The 12,949-nt window shown below is 68.1% G+C and overlaps 1 protein-coding gene across 1 annotated transcript; it reads right to left on the bottom strand.

Moving 5' to 3' along the window:
* Positions 1–208: 208 nt before the first annotated feature.
* Positions 209–4,029, bottom strand: LBX2 (ladybird homeobox 2). Its single transcript, XM_066549262.1, has 2 exons — positions 3,696–4,029; positions 209–594 (listed from the first exon to the last, which is right to left on the bottom strand). Exons 1-2 carry the CDS (start codon positions 4,027–4,029, stop codon positions 209–211), a joined length of 720 nt encoding a protein of 239 aa, XP_066405359.1.
* Positions 4,030–12,949: the final 8,920 nt, after the last annotated feature.

Genomic DNA, 12,949 nt, shown 5'->3' with positions numbered 1-12,949 from the left:
AATCCGAACTCAGCCGAGCCGGCCCGACTGGGTCCGAATGGAGCCGAAAGGAGCCGAGTGCAACCGAACAGAGCCGAACGAAGCCGAAGGGAGCGGTCTCGGCCTGACCCGACCCGAGTGAATCCGAACTCAGCCGAGCCGGCCCGAGTGGGTCCGAACGGAGCAGTCTCGGTGCCACCGGATCCGAACGGAGCCGAGCGCGCTCGGCTCAGTCCGCCACGTCGATCTCCTCCTCCGAGAGCTCGGCGGGCTCTGTGGTCCCGGTGCCGGTCCCGGGAGCCCCCGGGGGCTCGGGCAGCCCCGCCAGCTGCTGCAGAGCCGCGGGGGGCAGCGCTTGCAGCGAGGCCACGTCCGCCCGCAGCTCCTCCAGGTCCCGCTTGAGCTTGGCGCGGCGGTTCTGGAACCAGGTGATGACCTGGGCGGCGGAGAGCGCCAGCCGCGCCGCCAGCGCGTCCCGGTCCACCGGGGAGAGGTAGCGCTGCCGCCGGAATCGCTGCTCCAGCTCCCGCAGCTGCTGCGCCGTGAACGCGGTCCGGGACTTGCGACGCTTCCTGCAGGGAGGGCGCGGGCCCGAGGCGCCCGGCGGGGACGGACCTGCGGAGACAGCGGGGTTAGGGCATGGGGACCGGGGAGCAGCACCGGCACCCGCACCGGGGAACGAACCCGGGCGCCCGGCTGGATTGTGCCTGCGGCGGCAGGGCATCTCACCGGGAACGGCCCCGGGAACCCGGCGGCACCGGGATGCCCGGCGGGGAAGGGCTTGTGGGGCAGGGTACCGGCACGGGGACCCGGACAGCACCGGCACCGCGGGCCTCGAGCGGCGGGGACAGCGGCGTCGGGTCAAAGACACCGGTACACGCACCGGGACCCACCCTGGGCACGGCGGGTCCCGGCCCGAGGGCACGGCAGTGCCGAGGCACCGGTAACTGCAGCCGGGGCACTGGTAACTGCAGCCGCACCGGCCCCGCCGAGCCCTGCGGGTGCGTCCCGGCCCCGCCGGCTCCCGGTCGAACGGAGACGAACGGGCCCACATGGAACCGAAGGCAGACAAGCCGTACCAAAGCCGTACCGAGTGGTGCCCATCGGAACCGAGCAAATCAAACCGCGGCCGGTGCCGGCAGCCGGGACTCATCGTTCTACAGCGGCCGCGGTCGTGTCGGAGTCGCCTCCGTTGCGACCGGGGCTGAGACACCCGCGTCACCCCGGCGGCTGCTCCGGGAGCCCGGAACGAAGCCGGGAGCCTCTGTAGAGAACCGGGATCCTCCTTCTCTGCGATTCCAGGAGACCCGAGACCGTACAGGTCCCCAGTTCGATCATTTCGCCTCTCCCGGCCCCGGTGCTGTCGCTGCTGCCCCCAGCGACCTCGAAAACCCCGGCGAGACGCGATCGCCACCCCAGGCACGGCTGCTCGCCGCCGGCGGGATCCCGATCCCTGTCCCGGTCTCTTTCCCGCTCCGGCCCCCGGTCCGTGCCAGCCCCGCCGCTGCCGGTGGCACCGGTAACGCGGCTCGCTCGGGCCGTGCGTCCGCCAATACCGGCGGTGGCTCCCGGGGTCTCTCGCAGCGCGGGCTCCACTCCTCGCTCGGTGGAGGAGCCCCGGGCGGTCCCGGCCGAGTCCGTGGCTCCGTCCCGGTAGCACGGCTTTACCGCGGTCACGAAAACCCTATCGGTGCCGTGTTCGTCCGTCAGTCCGGTAACGAGGCTTCCCCTCCGCTCCCGGAGCCCCGATCGGCCCCGTTTCTGTCCGTCTGTCCATCCCGGTAACGGGGATTTACCGCTGCTCAGGGAGCCCTGATCGCTCCGTTGTCAGTCTGTCCTTCCGTCGCGGCGAAGAGGCGTTTTCGTTCATCACGGAAGCCCGGGGCAGTCCCGGCTGTGTCGGTGTGTCCGTCCCGGTACCGAGGTTTTACCTGAATTACCGGCACCTCCATTCCGCCGTTACCGGCCGCCGGTTCGCCACCGGGTTTTGTTAAATCCGAGATCCCCGCCCGGCCGTGTCCATCTGTCCGGCCGGTACCGGAGCTTCACGCCCGCTCCGGGAGCCCCGATCGCTCCCGTGTTTGTCCGGCCGGCAGCGAGATTTTTTTCGTTCATTTTTCTTAGTCCCGTGTCTGTCCTTCCGTCCGGCCGGTAACGGGAATTTACCTCGGCCCGGGAGCCGCTATCGTTCCCATTTCTGTCCGTCTGATGGCCCGGTAAATTTTTTTTTTCGTTTTCCATTTTTTTTTCGATTCTTTTTCTGTCGATCTGTCCGTCCGGTAACGGGCCTTTTTACCTTAATTCCGGGAGCCCCGATCGGCCCCGTTTTTGTCCGTCTGTGCGTCCCGAAAAAGGGAATTTTTCGCCCCCGTTCCTGTCCGTCTGTCCACCCGGTAACGGGATATTTTCGCTCGCTTATTTCGTTCCTTGCCGTGTCCGTCTGTCAGATAACGAGGGGTTTTTACCATAAAACCGGGAGCCCGAGGCGTCCCCGTTCTGTTTGTCTGTCCGCCCGTTAACGGGTTGGTTTATTCGTTAATCACCGGATCGCTGCTCTGTCTGTCTGTCCGTCTGTCTGCCCGCTATGATGAGTTCCTTAATTCCCGGAGCACCTCTCCGTAATTAGGGATTATTTTTTCCCCCGTTAATTACCGGAGTCTGGCTCCATCCTCGTTCATCTGACCGGCCGGTAACGGAGGTTCGGTTACTCACGGCAGGGCTGATCTAGCGGTCCGTGTCCGTCTGTCCGAAGGGGTTTTCGTTACCGGCGCGAGTCGCGTTGTGCCCAGCCGTATCCGTTAATTACCGGCACGCTGCTCTGCTGTGACTGTCCGTCTGTCCGTCCCGGTAATATTTTTTTTTCACGTTAATCACGGAGACCCTCTCTGTCCGTCTCGGTAAGGGACGGTAATTATTTTTCTGTGTTAATTACCGGGGCCTTTTTCGGTCACGTTTTTTATTCATTCCCGGTGACGCCGTGCTTTGCCTGTCCGTGTGTCCGTGTGAGGGATTTTCCGTTCATCCCGGAGACACGATCTGTCCGTCCGTGTCTGTCTCTCCAACCCAGGAACGGATTTATTCGTTCCCGGAGGCGCCGTGCTGTCTGTCGGTGTCCGCCCGTCCTCCCGGTTCGGCCGAGCCCGTGAGATGTGGGGACGCTTCGTGCCCGTCCGTGAGCGACCATCGGACCCCTCCGGTACCGGCTGCTCGGGCAGGCCGAGCCCCGGACGGAGGCTCGGGGCCGGTACCGGGTTTCCGCTGCCGGCGGGCCCCCGCGCTCGGTCACGGTCACGGTCACGACTCGGCAGCGCCGATCCGCCGCCCGGTCCCGCGGCTCCCGGTAAAGCTGCCGGCCCCGGCGCGGCCGCTTCTCCCGGAGCTCCGGTACCCCGGTGCCTGTGGCGGCTCACCGGGGCCGGGGCTCGCTCCGGTTCGCCGTGTCCGGCCCCGGGACTTCTCCGTCCCTTCGGACTGAGGCTGCCGCGTGTCCCCGGTGTCCCGGCCGAGCACCGGCGGCTTCTCGGCCCTCCCAGCCCCGCTCGCCCCTCTGGGACAAGGAGGAAACTTCCCGGGACAGGGGACGAGGGGCGTCCCTGGCCTCGCCACGGCCTCCCCACCGCCCTCCAGCCCCGCCACCTGCCCGGTGCCCGGTGCCGGTTCCCGGTGCCCGCCCCGCTCCCGGCGGAGCCCCCCCCGCCCCGGCAGCTCCCCGGTACCTCCGGCCGCCTGCAGCATTCCCAGCTCCAGCCCCTGGAAGGTTTTACTGGCGAGTTCCTCCAGCGCCCAGAGCGGCGAGGCCGGGGCGCAACCGCCGCCGCCGCCGCCGCCGCGGGGCCCTGTCGGGGCTGGGGGGGCGGCGGGACCGGTCCCGGTCCCGGTCCCGGGGGGGCTCCCGCCGCGGGGACGTCCGAGGATGTCCTCGATGCCGAAGGGGGTCAGCGGTTTTGTGGTGTTGGCGGGGGGCGGGAGCCGGTCCAGGGGGCTCCGCCGGTGGCCGCCGACCGCGGCGGGCAGCGGGGGGGAACCGGCCGCCTCCCCCGCCGAGGTCATGCCGGGACCGGGACCCGCGCCGGGACCGGGACCCGCCGCCGCCGCCCCCCCCCCACCCCCCAGCCCCGAGATTCCCGTTCCACCGCCTTAAAGCCCCGGGATACCGGGAGGAGGAGGAGGAGGAGCCACCGACGCCCCCCCTGCCGGGGGGGGGGGGGACACGACGGGACCGACCCCTCTCCGCCACTACCGGGGCGCAGCCCCGCGCCTCCCCCCTGTTGTCTCCCTCATTTTAACCCACCCTAGCGGGTCCCCCCTCCTCCTCCTCTGCTCCCTCCTCATCCTCACCGCGGCTCTTACCCTCACCCAAAAATTTATTGGCTCTTTTGCTCTAAAATGCCCCATAAAAGCATCGGGGCCGCGGCTGGGAGTGATTAAGCCCTTTTGGGTGGGTTTTGGGTTTCAGAGCCATAAATTCCCCCCCCCCCTCCGCCCCCCATCCCACCCCGCCACATTCCCGCTGCCCTTTCCCGGTACAAATAGCTCCGGGATTTCGGCCGCTCGTAAAAATCCCGGGATGCCGCACACGCAGGTGAGGCCCGGCTGGCGACGCCGCGTCCGGATTATCCGGCGGCTTTGGGGCTGGGAGATGCCGAATCGCCCCTCTGAAGAGGCGATTCGGTGCCCTCCAGGCCCAATCCCGTCGGGTGTCCCCATGGATGTGTCGCTGGGACCGGGGACACGGCGAGGTCACGGGGGTCACGGCGGTAATGAACCTGCGGACGGTGCCGGGGGGCCGGTGCGAGCACACGGAGCCGCCTTGGGGGAGCAGGTGCAGGGGGATCCGGCAGCGCCGATGCCGGGATTATGGAAGTGGGGAGGGGGCGGGAGAGAGTGGAGGGGGTGGGGGGGGGGGATTTTTTCAATCTTGCTGACAAAGGCAGAACGCGATCTCCCGGCTGGAAATCGGAGTTTGACAAATTCAACCTTGAAATTTCCCAGCAGCCGGAGCAATTAAAGGCCGGCGGGTTCGGGGGGGGGGGGGGTTGTGGGGAGGGGGGCTCGTTTTGGGAGAGGGGACACGGGGCCCCTCGCACGGCGGCGTGCCGGGCACAGCGGCGTTTGCACGGATTCCTCGCACGCGGCTTTTGTCCTCTCCGCAGGGCGCGGGGAGATGGCGGAGCTGCCGTGGCCGCACGCGCCGCCCGCTCTCACCGGGGCACGGAGCCCGTCCCGAGCTGGGACCCCCCCATTCCCACCCCCCACCCAGCGGTGCCGCACTCGGATTGGACCCCTGTGAGCCCAGTCCCTTCCAGCAGCACCGCTGGGATGAGGCCACCGTGCCGGCCACAAGGCCCTGGGCGCCCGGTGAGCGGGGAATGGGGGTCGCAGCCATTGCCGGGGGTCGCAGCCATTGCCGGGGGTCGCAGCCCTTGCCAGGGGTCCCCAGCCCTTGCCGGGGATCCCAGCCCCACGAGGAGGCCGCGGTCTCAGTCCTGGGACACACATGGAGGGAAATCGCAGCTCGGGCTGATTCCACGTTCTCGTGTTGATGGGAATCGCGGCCGCCCACCCGCTGAGCAAACCCCTCTGGAACGCTCCGGCTCCTGCGGGGCCAGCCGGGACCGCGGCAATCCCGGGCTGGGAATGTGGGAGCCAATGTCCCGCTCCTCCACCCCGGGGGTGGCCCTGCGGGTCTCTGGGGGGGTCCTGGAGGTCTGGCACCTCGGAATCTGCAGGAACCCGGCAGTGCTGCTCACCCTGATGGATGGGCTGTCACCCTCACCCCCTTTCATCAACTCCCCATTATCCCCACCCTGCTCTTCAGCCTTCGGGGTGAATCCCTGCGCTCAGGGCTGCTCCCAGCTCATGGTGCCGGCACCTCCTTCCCTCCCCGAGCCCCCACTCGTGCCCCAAAGCGGCCGCTGAGGCATTTTTGGGGTGGGCTGAGCTCCCCAACCCTGCCCGACCCCTCCGGCTTCCCCCCGCTGTGGGAAGTGCTGGCTCCGGCTGCCGGGAACACAGGATGGGAAACGCTTTTCACCCCAAACCAGGCCACAGGGTGGGAACCAAACGAGCCCTCGGGGGTTTTGCAGGAACACGGGAGCTTCCTGCGGAGCCGGGACAGTGCCCGGGGCTGGCCCGCGGCCCGAGGGGACGGTGACGGGCACGTCCACGGCGTGGGGCTGAGGGCACCCCGGGGTACCGCACCCGGTGTGGCACTGACAGCCTCCGCCTCTGTCCCGCTCCCCCACCCCGGGGGTGTCCCTGGGAGTCTCTGGGGGGGTCTGGGAGCTCGGGTGTCCCAGCCCCTCACGTCCCATCCCCGCCACGAGCAGCACCGGGGCACACGCGTGTGTGTGTGTGTCTGTGTCTGTGTGTCTGTGTGTCTGTGTGTTTATGTGTCTGTGTGTGTGTCTGTGTGTGTGTGTGTGTCTGTGTGTGTGTGTTCACCAGTGTGCACACGTGACGGGGGTTGTGTGATCCACGTATGAGGGGGCACCGAGGGGGTGTCCGTGCTGGAGCTGGAGCTGCTGCCGTGTCCCCCTCACCCAGCACGGCCCATCTCGGGGGCTGCCGTGGCTCCAAGCACCGGGAGCTCCCGGGATTCCCCCACCCGGGGCCGGGAGGGGGGTGCTGGGGTTGCCAGGGCTCCGGGAACGGGGTGCTGGGTGTGCCAGGGCTCCGGGGTGTCAGGATCAGGGTGCTGGGTGTGCCAGGGCTCCGGGGTGTCAGGATCAGGGTGCTGGGGGTGCCAGGGCTCCGGGGTGTCAGGATCAGGGTGCTGGGGGTGCCAGGGCTCCGGGGTGTCAGGAGCGGGTTGCTGGGGGTGTTGGGGTGCCAGGGTTCCGGGAGCGGGGTGCTGGGTTGCCAGGGTTCTGGGAACAGGGTGTCAGGAGCGGGGTGCTGCGAGTGCCAGAGCTCCAGGGTGTCAGGATCAGGGTGCTAGGGGTGTTGGGGTGCCAGGGCTCCGGGGTGTTAGGAGCGGGGTGCTGGGGTGCCAGGGCTCTGGGAACAGGGTGTCAGGAGCGGGGTGCTGGGTGTGCCACAATTCGGGGTGCGGCGCCCCCGGAACGCGCCTCCCCCGCGCCGCGCCGCCCTGATCCATTATTTATCGGCTCCATCCCAATATTGCGCCGCAGCGCTCTGTAACGCGATTAGGGCCTCGGCCCCGCGCGGCCCCGGCACATGGAAATCGCTGGCAAATGAATTTTCCTTTAATAAGGGAACAGCTCGGTGCGGAATTAAAGTGTAAAGAGCGGCGGCAGCGCCGGGGGGGTGCCGGGAGCCCCCCCGCGCCGGGGGACGGGACCCCAGCAATTACTGGCAATAAATCCTGACCCTGCGGTGGGCTGGGAGCTCGGCGGAGCCGGGAATAATGGGATTACACCTGGCTCCGGTGAATGGGGATGGATGTGTCGGGAGTCGGGGGAGCCGGGGGAGACGGGGATCCCTCCCTGGGGCTGTTGGCAAATCATCGATTCATTAACGGGAGCGACATCGCCCCCCGCGCCCCGGGGGTCTGAGCACAACCAGGGCACGGGGGAAGCGAGGGGGAATGGGGTGGGATGGGGTGGGGATGGGGATGGGATGGGATCCATGGGATGGGATGGGATCCATGGGATGGGATCCATGGGATAGGATCCATGGGATGGGATGGGATGGGATGGGGATATGGACATGGGGACAGTGCAGGACTAGGGACACACGGGGCCCTGCACACGCCTCCATGGCTCCCACACCCGTGTGTCTGTGTGGCCCCAGCCACGCCAGCGGGCTCCTTGCAGCCGTGTGTGCGGGCACAGCTGTGTGCAGGTGTGCAGGGGCGTGTGCAGGTGTGTGCAGCTGTGTCCAGGTGTGCGTGGAGCGCTCCCGGACACAGCAGCTCCCACCCAGAGCCGCCACACGCGTGTGCAGGAGCGCACACACGTGGAGCCCTCAGTGCCAGCGCCAGGGACCGGCCCCAGCTGCCGCACCCCCCCCGGACTCCCCTGGAATCCCTGCTCGCTCCGGGGCCTCCATTTGTGCCTGGGCCAAACTCCAGCCAAATGGGCCGTGGGCGGAGGGGGGGGTTTGCATTTCAAAGGCTCCGGCTGCAGCAAACGCCGCGGCCCCCCCGCCGCGCTCCCGGCCGCCCACGCCCCCTGACCCCCGCACGGCACGGCCGGCATGGGGGGCGCTCCCCGTCCCCTGCCCCGGCACCGGGACCCGCTGGGACCCCCGTGGGGTCGGGGTCCGCCTAGAATTGACCTGCGGCTCTGGGGGGGGCTGGGGAGGGCGTGGGATCCCAGAGCTGCCCATCGGGCGGGGGTCTCTGTACCGGGGGAGAGGCGGCAGCAACCGGGGGTGGTGGGTGGGGGGCTCCGAGCGCCTCCGGTGGGTGCCTGCCGTGGGGCACCCCCAGGCTCCCCGTGGCACCGGGAGCCCCGGGAGCCCCGCTGCGGGCAGCGGGACGGTGGCGGGTGCCGCGGCGGGGCCGGGGCGGCGGCGGGGCCATGAGGATTCAATTAGGGCCGAGCGCGGGGGACTCGGCTCGGAAATGGCCCGTCTGGGCGTTGACAGCCCGGCCCCCGCCCAAGATGAACGAGCCCCGGATTAAAGCGCGGAGGGGTGACAGGGGCACCTGAGCTGGGAGGGGGCTGGGGCGGCTGCAGGAGGATGGGGGGACCCCGCATTTGGCACGGCCACGGGGCCACTGAACGGCCGGGAGGGGGTCCCCGGTGAGGACGTGGCACCAGGGACCATCCCTACACCTGGCTGGGGACACCTCGAGCAATGTGTGGCGGCAGAGGGTGGCAGCAGAGTGGGGGCACTCCGGGGGTCCTGCGGGACTCTGCCATGCGTGGTATTAAAGGGAAGGGGGGGACACACGCCCCTGTCATCCCGCAGGACCCCGAGGGGGCCCGAACGTCGCAGCGAGCGCGGCGCGGGGCTCGGGGGATCGATGGCCACGCGGGTCACCGCTGCCATTAACCCCGGCGAGGCAGCGCCCCGAGGTTAATTAAAAAGTGAAGTGCAACGAAACGCGGCGGCGGCAGCGGGGGGTGACAGCGGTGATGGGGCCTGACAGCGGCAGGGGACGGTGGGGGTGGCACTCGTACGGGCCGCGGGCACGGTGGGTGCTCCAGGGGACACCGCCAGCAGGGGCTGTCACACTGGCACGGCGCACGGGGGAGGGCAGGTGGCACTAGGAGTGTCCCCGTGTCACACGTGCCGCCTGGCAGAGCCGGGTAGGAGGAAGAAGAGGCGTCGCAGAGGAAGCCCCATCCTTCCTCCTCCTCCCACCCCAGCGCTATTCTTAGCCCCGGTCTGTCCGTCTGTCCTGCATCCTCCCCGCCTGGCGGGGTCCGGCCCTGCGCCCCGCGGGACCTTCGGGGTGGGACAACAGGGGGACCCCAAGCGAGGACACCCCCGCGGGGACCCTGTCCCTGTCCGGGCCTCGCTCCCCGCCCCCAGCAGCCACCGTAACTTTAGACCCGACAGCTGCTCCGCGCCCGCCGCCTGCAGCCCCCGCAGCCCCCGCATGGCCCACGGCACGGCACGACAACACCGGGTGTCCCCATTCCCGGGGGGCTGCAGGAGGGGTCTCTGCTCCCCCGAGGATGGGGCGAGAAGAGGGACATGGAGCCCCTGGTGCCCATCTTGCTGTGGGCAGAGGTGGTGGCACTTGGCACCCTCGGGATGTGGGCAGGGAGGTGGCACATGGCGCCCATCCCGTGACGGCTGTGTCACCCCACCGCAGAGACCTCGGCGCCACTGCCTGTCCCTGTGTGTCCCCAGGACGTGTCTCCGGCTTTGGGGATGCGGGGACAGAGCCCCAGCGGGTTTGGGGACCGCGGGATGTCCCCGGCAGGGGCTGCGCGGTGCCCGCGGTGACCGAGCCCGTGGTGACCCCGCGTGACGGGACCCTCGCGGCGGGGCGGGCACGGCGGGGTCAGCAGCGGCGCATTCCTGCTCCCGCGGGGCGATCCGGTTACCGGCCAGCCCAGCGCCGGCCCCGGCCCCGGCCCCGCCATTAATCTTCCCGGGTGCCCTTTGGAATTTGCCGCCCGAGGCCCCGGGGGGGTCCAGGGGGTGCAGGAAGAGCGGGAGGATGGATGAGGATGAGGATGGGATGACGTGGAGATGGGGATGGAACGGACACAGGGATGGGGATGGGGATGGGATGAGACGGGGATGGGGAGGGAGCAGAGCCCGGTTCACCCCTCCAAGAGCACCCCCTTGTCCCGCTGGGCTCCCCCACTTCTCTCCAGCCCCGGTGCCGCCGTCAGAGCCGCGGGATGATGGCGGCACGGCCCCTCCCTGCAGATCGCATGCAATTATCCGGCAGACGGAGACGCGGCCTTGCAATAACGCGCCCAAATTGTTTTAGGGATCAGGGGACTGGTGGGCGACAGCCGTGGCAGAACACGCCCTCCCTCCCCACAGGCTCTGGGGACAGTCCCCAGCCTCTTCTCCGCTGTGGAACCCCGGTATCGACACCGGCACGGCCGTGATGGGGGCTCAGACCTGCCGGTATAGCCGGGGCCCCCCGGTACCGGGGTCTGAGCGGGGTTTGGGGGCTTGAGCAGCTCCCGGGGCTCCGGCTGTATCCCTGCCCGTGGCGAGGGGGCCGGGAGCGCCGTCCTGCTGGTAACGGAGCCGCCGGCCCCGTGGGACGAAGGGTTTCCTGCGAGGAAGGTGGGACAGGGAGGGGAAGACAATAAACCCCAGGAAATGCTGGGAATAGCGGAGGGAACGGCCGTGCCGGCAGCGCTGGGCCCGGACGGAAGCCTCGGGGCGCTGGGGGCAGCCAGACAGGAGCAGAGAGAGCGTCCCACGCCCTGGCACATGGGCTGGGCTGCCGTGGGTACTTCCAATCTTTTGAAAGTGATTTGCCCCCAATCCCAACCCCGGGGTTGTCCACATCCCGTTATACCATGGGGAGCCAGGGGAGATGGGTGGGAGATGTCCATCCTGACGGTGCCACGGGGCTCCAGTGAGCCCTTGCCCTGCCCAGGCAGGTCCCAAGTGAAGGTGGGCTCAGTGGGAGCCCCTTGCCAGGCTGTGGCTGTGGGCATAGGGGCACCAAACCCCCGTGCTGGGTGATTTATGGCTGGGAAGCACCGGCACTGACAGGCCGGGACAAACCCGCCAGGAAACACCGACTTAAAGGGTGGAACGATGGAGGGATGGTGAGTGCCACCTCACTGGGACACACGGGGCACCAGGGACCCCACGGTGGCACTGGAATGCACACTGTGGCACTGGCACCCACACTATGGCACTGGCACCCACAGTGTGCCACTGCCACCCACACCATGGCACCAGGACCCACATCGTGGCATTGGGATCCACACCAGGGGTGGCACTGGCACCATGGCACCCTTGCTGTGGCACCAACACTGTGGCACCAGCATCCACGTCAGGGCAGCAGCACCCAAACCACAGACCCTTGGGAGCAGGCTGGCACCCCCCGAGGGCACCCACATCTGCCCTCTGTGCCCACCTGTACCCCATGTGTGCGTCCCCTGTGCACTGCATGTCCCATCCCTTATGCCATCCTATATCCCATATCCATATCCCATCCCATGTCCCATCCCTTATGCCATCCTATATCCCATATCCATATCCCATCCCATGTCCCATCCCTTATCCCATCCTATATCTCATATCCATATCGCATCCCATACCCCATCCTATATCTCATATCCATATCCCATCCCTTATCCCATATCCCATCCCATACCCCATCCTATATCCCATATCCATATCCCATCCCTTATCCCATCCTATGTCCCATATCCCATATTTCATTCATATCCCATCCCTTGTCCCAATCTATATCCCACATCCCACACCCCATATCCCATGTTCCACATCCCATGTCCCATATCCCATATCCCATGCCCCCTATCCCATTCTATGCCACATCCCATATCCCACATCCCACATCCCATGCCCCATATCCCATATCCCATGCCCCACATCCCACACATGTCCAATCCCATCCCACATCCCACATCCCATATCCCACATCCCATATCCCATATCACATGCCCCATATCCCACCCTAGCCCGTGGCAGACGCCCCGGTAGCGGCGCCCCCTCCCCGCGCTCCCCCGCCGCCGATCCGCTCCGTGCGGGCAGCCCGGGGGGGCGCGGGGGGGCTGCGGCCGCCACACAAAGGCTCGGAGGAAACTCCGGCGGCCAAAATAACCCGGGAGACGTGGAGAGGTGCCTTGAAAATAACCCGGTGCCAAAATAACCCGGGGGACGTGGAAAGGTGCCTTGAGCCCGCTCCCACGACCCCACCGCCCCTCGCACTCGTGCCAACCGGGGCTGCCGGTGCCCGGTGGCCTTTTCGCCGGTGACACTCGCCCTGCCAGCACCGAGCAGCCGGGACTGCGCCTCCAGGCTCCCGGGGATGCCCGTGGCACCGGCTGGGTGCCACAAGTGCTCCATCACCATCGCGGCTGCTCCGAGCAACCCCGGGGGTGCCCCCGGCGGCTGCGGGGGGTGTTGGGGTCCCGGGGGCGGCGCTTTCCCAGGCCCTGCCGTGACCCCTCTGTCCGCAGGAAGGTGCCCCCCCTTCCCAGGCCGGCGGGCATCCCGGTGCCAGTGCCGGTGCCCACATCCTCAGGAAACGGCACCTCAGGAAATGGGGGGGGGCTGGGGTTGGGGGGGGGGCTCAGCGTGGGCCCGTCAGAACCCCCCGGCGTCATTTGGAGCCGCTCAGGCGGTGACAGGAATTAAATTGCGTTTGGATTTTTCTCATCAGCCTCATCCCGGCGCTTCGTTCCAGGGAACGTCCCCGCGCTGGGGAGGCGGCTCATTCCCGTCGTGACAGCTCATTCCTGTCGTGACAGCCGCGTGCCCGTGCCGCTGGGCACGGAGGGGATGGCATGGGATGGGCACCACAGGGGGTGGGTGGTGGCTGTGTGCTGCCCTGCGGTGGGAGGTCAGGATGTGGGACAACACCGTGTCACACGTGTCCCCA

The sequence above is a fragment of the Molothrus aeneus genome, chromosome 4 (assembly GCF_037042795.1).
Source record: "Molothrus aeneus isolate 106 chromosome 4, BPBGC_Maene_1.0, whole genome shotgun sequence".
Taxonomy (NCBI): Eukaryota; Metazoa; Chordata; class Aves; order Passeriformes; family Icteridae; genus Molothrus; species Molothrus aeneus.
This window is presented reverse-complemented; position numbering and strand designations above follow the sequence as displayed.

Bases quoted from the DNA above. Each gene is read 5' to 3' on its own strand.
- LBX2 (XM_066549262.1), bottom strand. From the start codon at position 4,029: ATGACCTCGGCGGGGGAGGCGGCCGGTTCCCCCCCGCTGCCCGCCGCG. The intron at 595-3,695 runs GTACCGGGGAGC...CTGTCTCCGCAG, and splicing joins AATGCTGCAGGCGGCCGGAG to GTCCGTCCCCGCCGGGCGCC.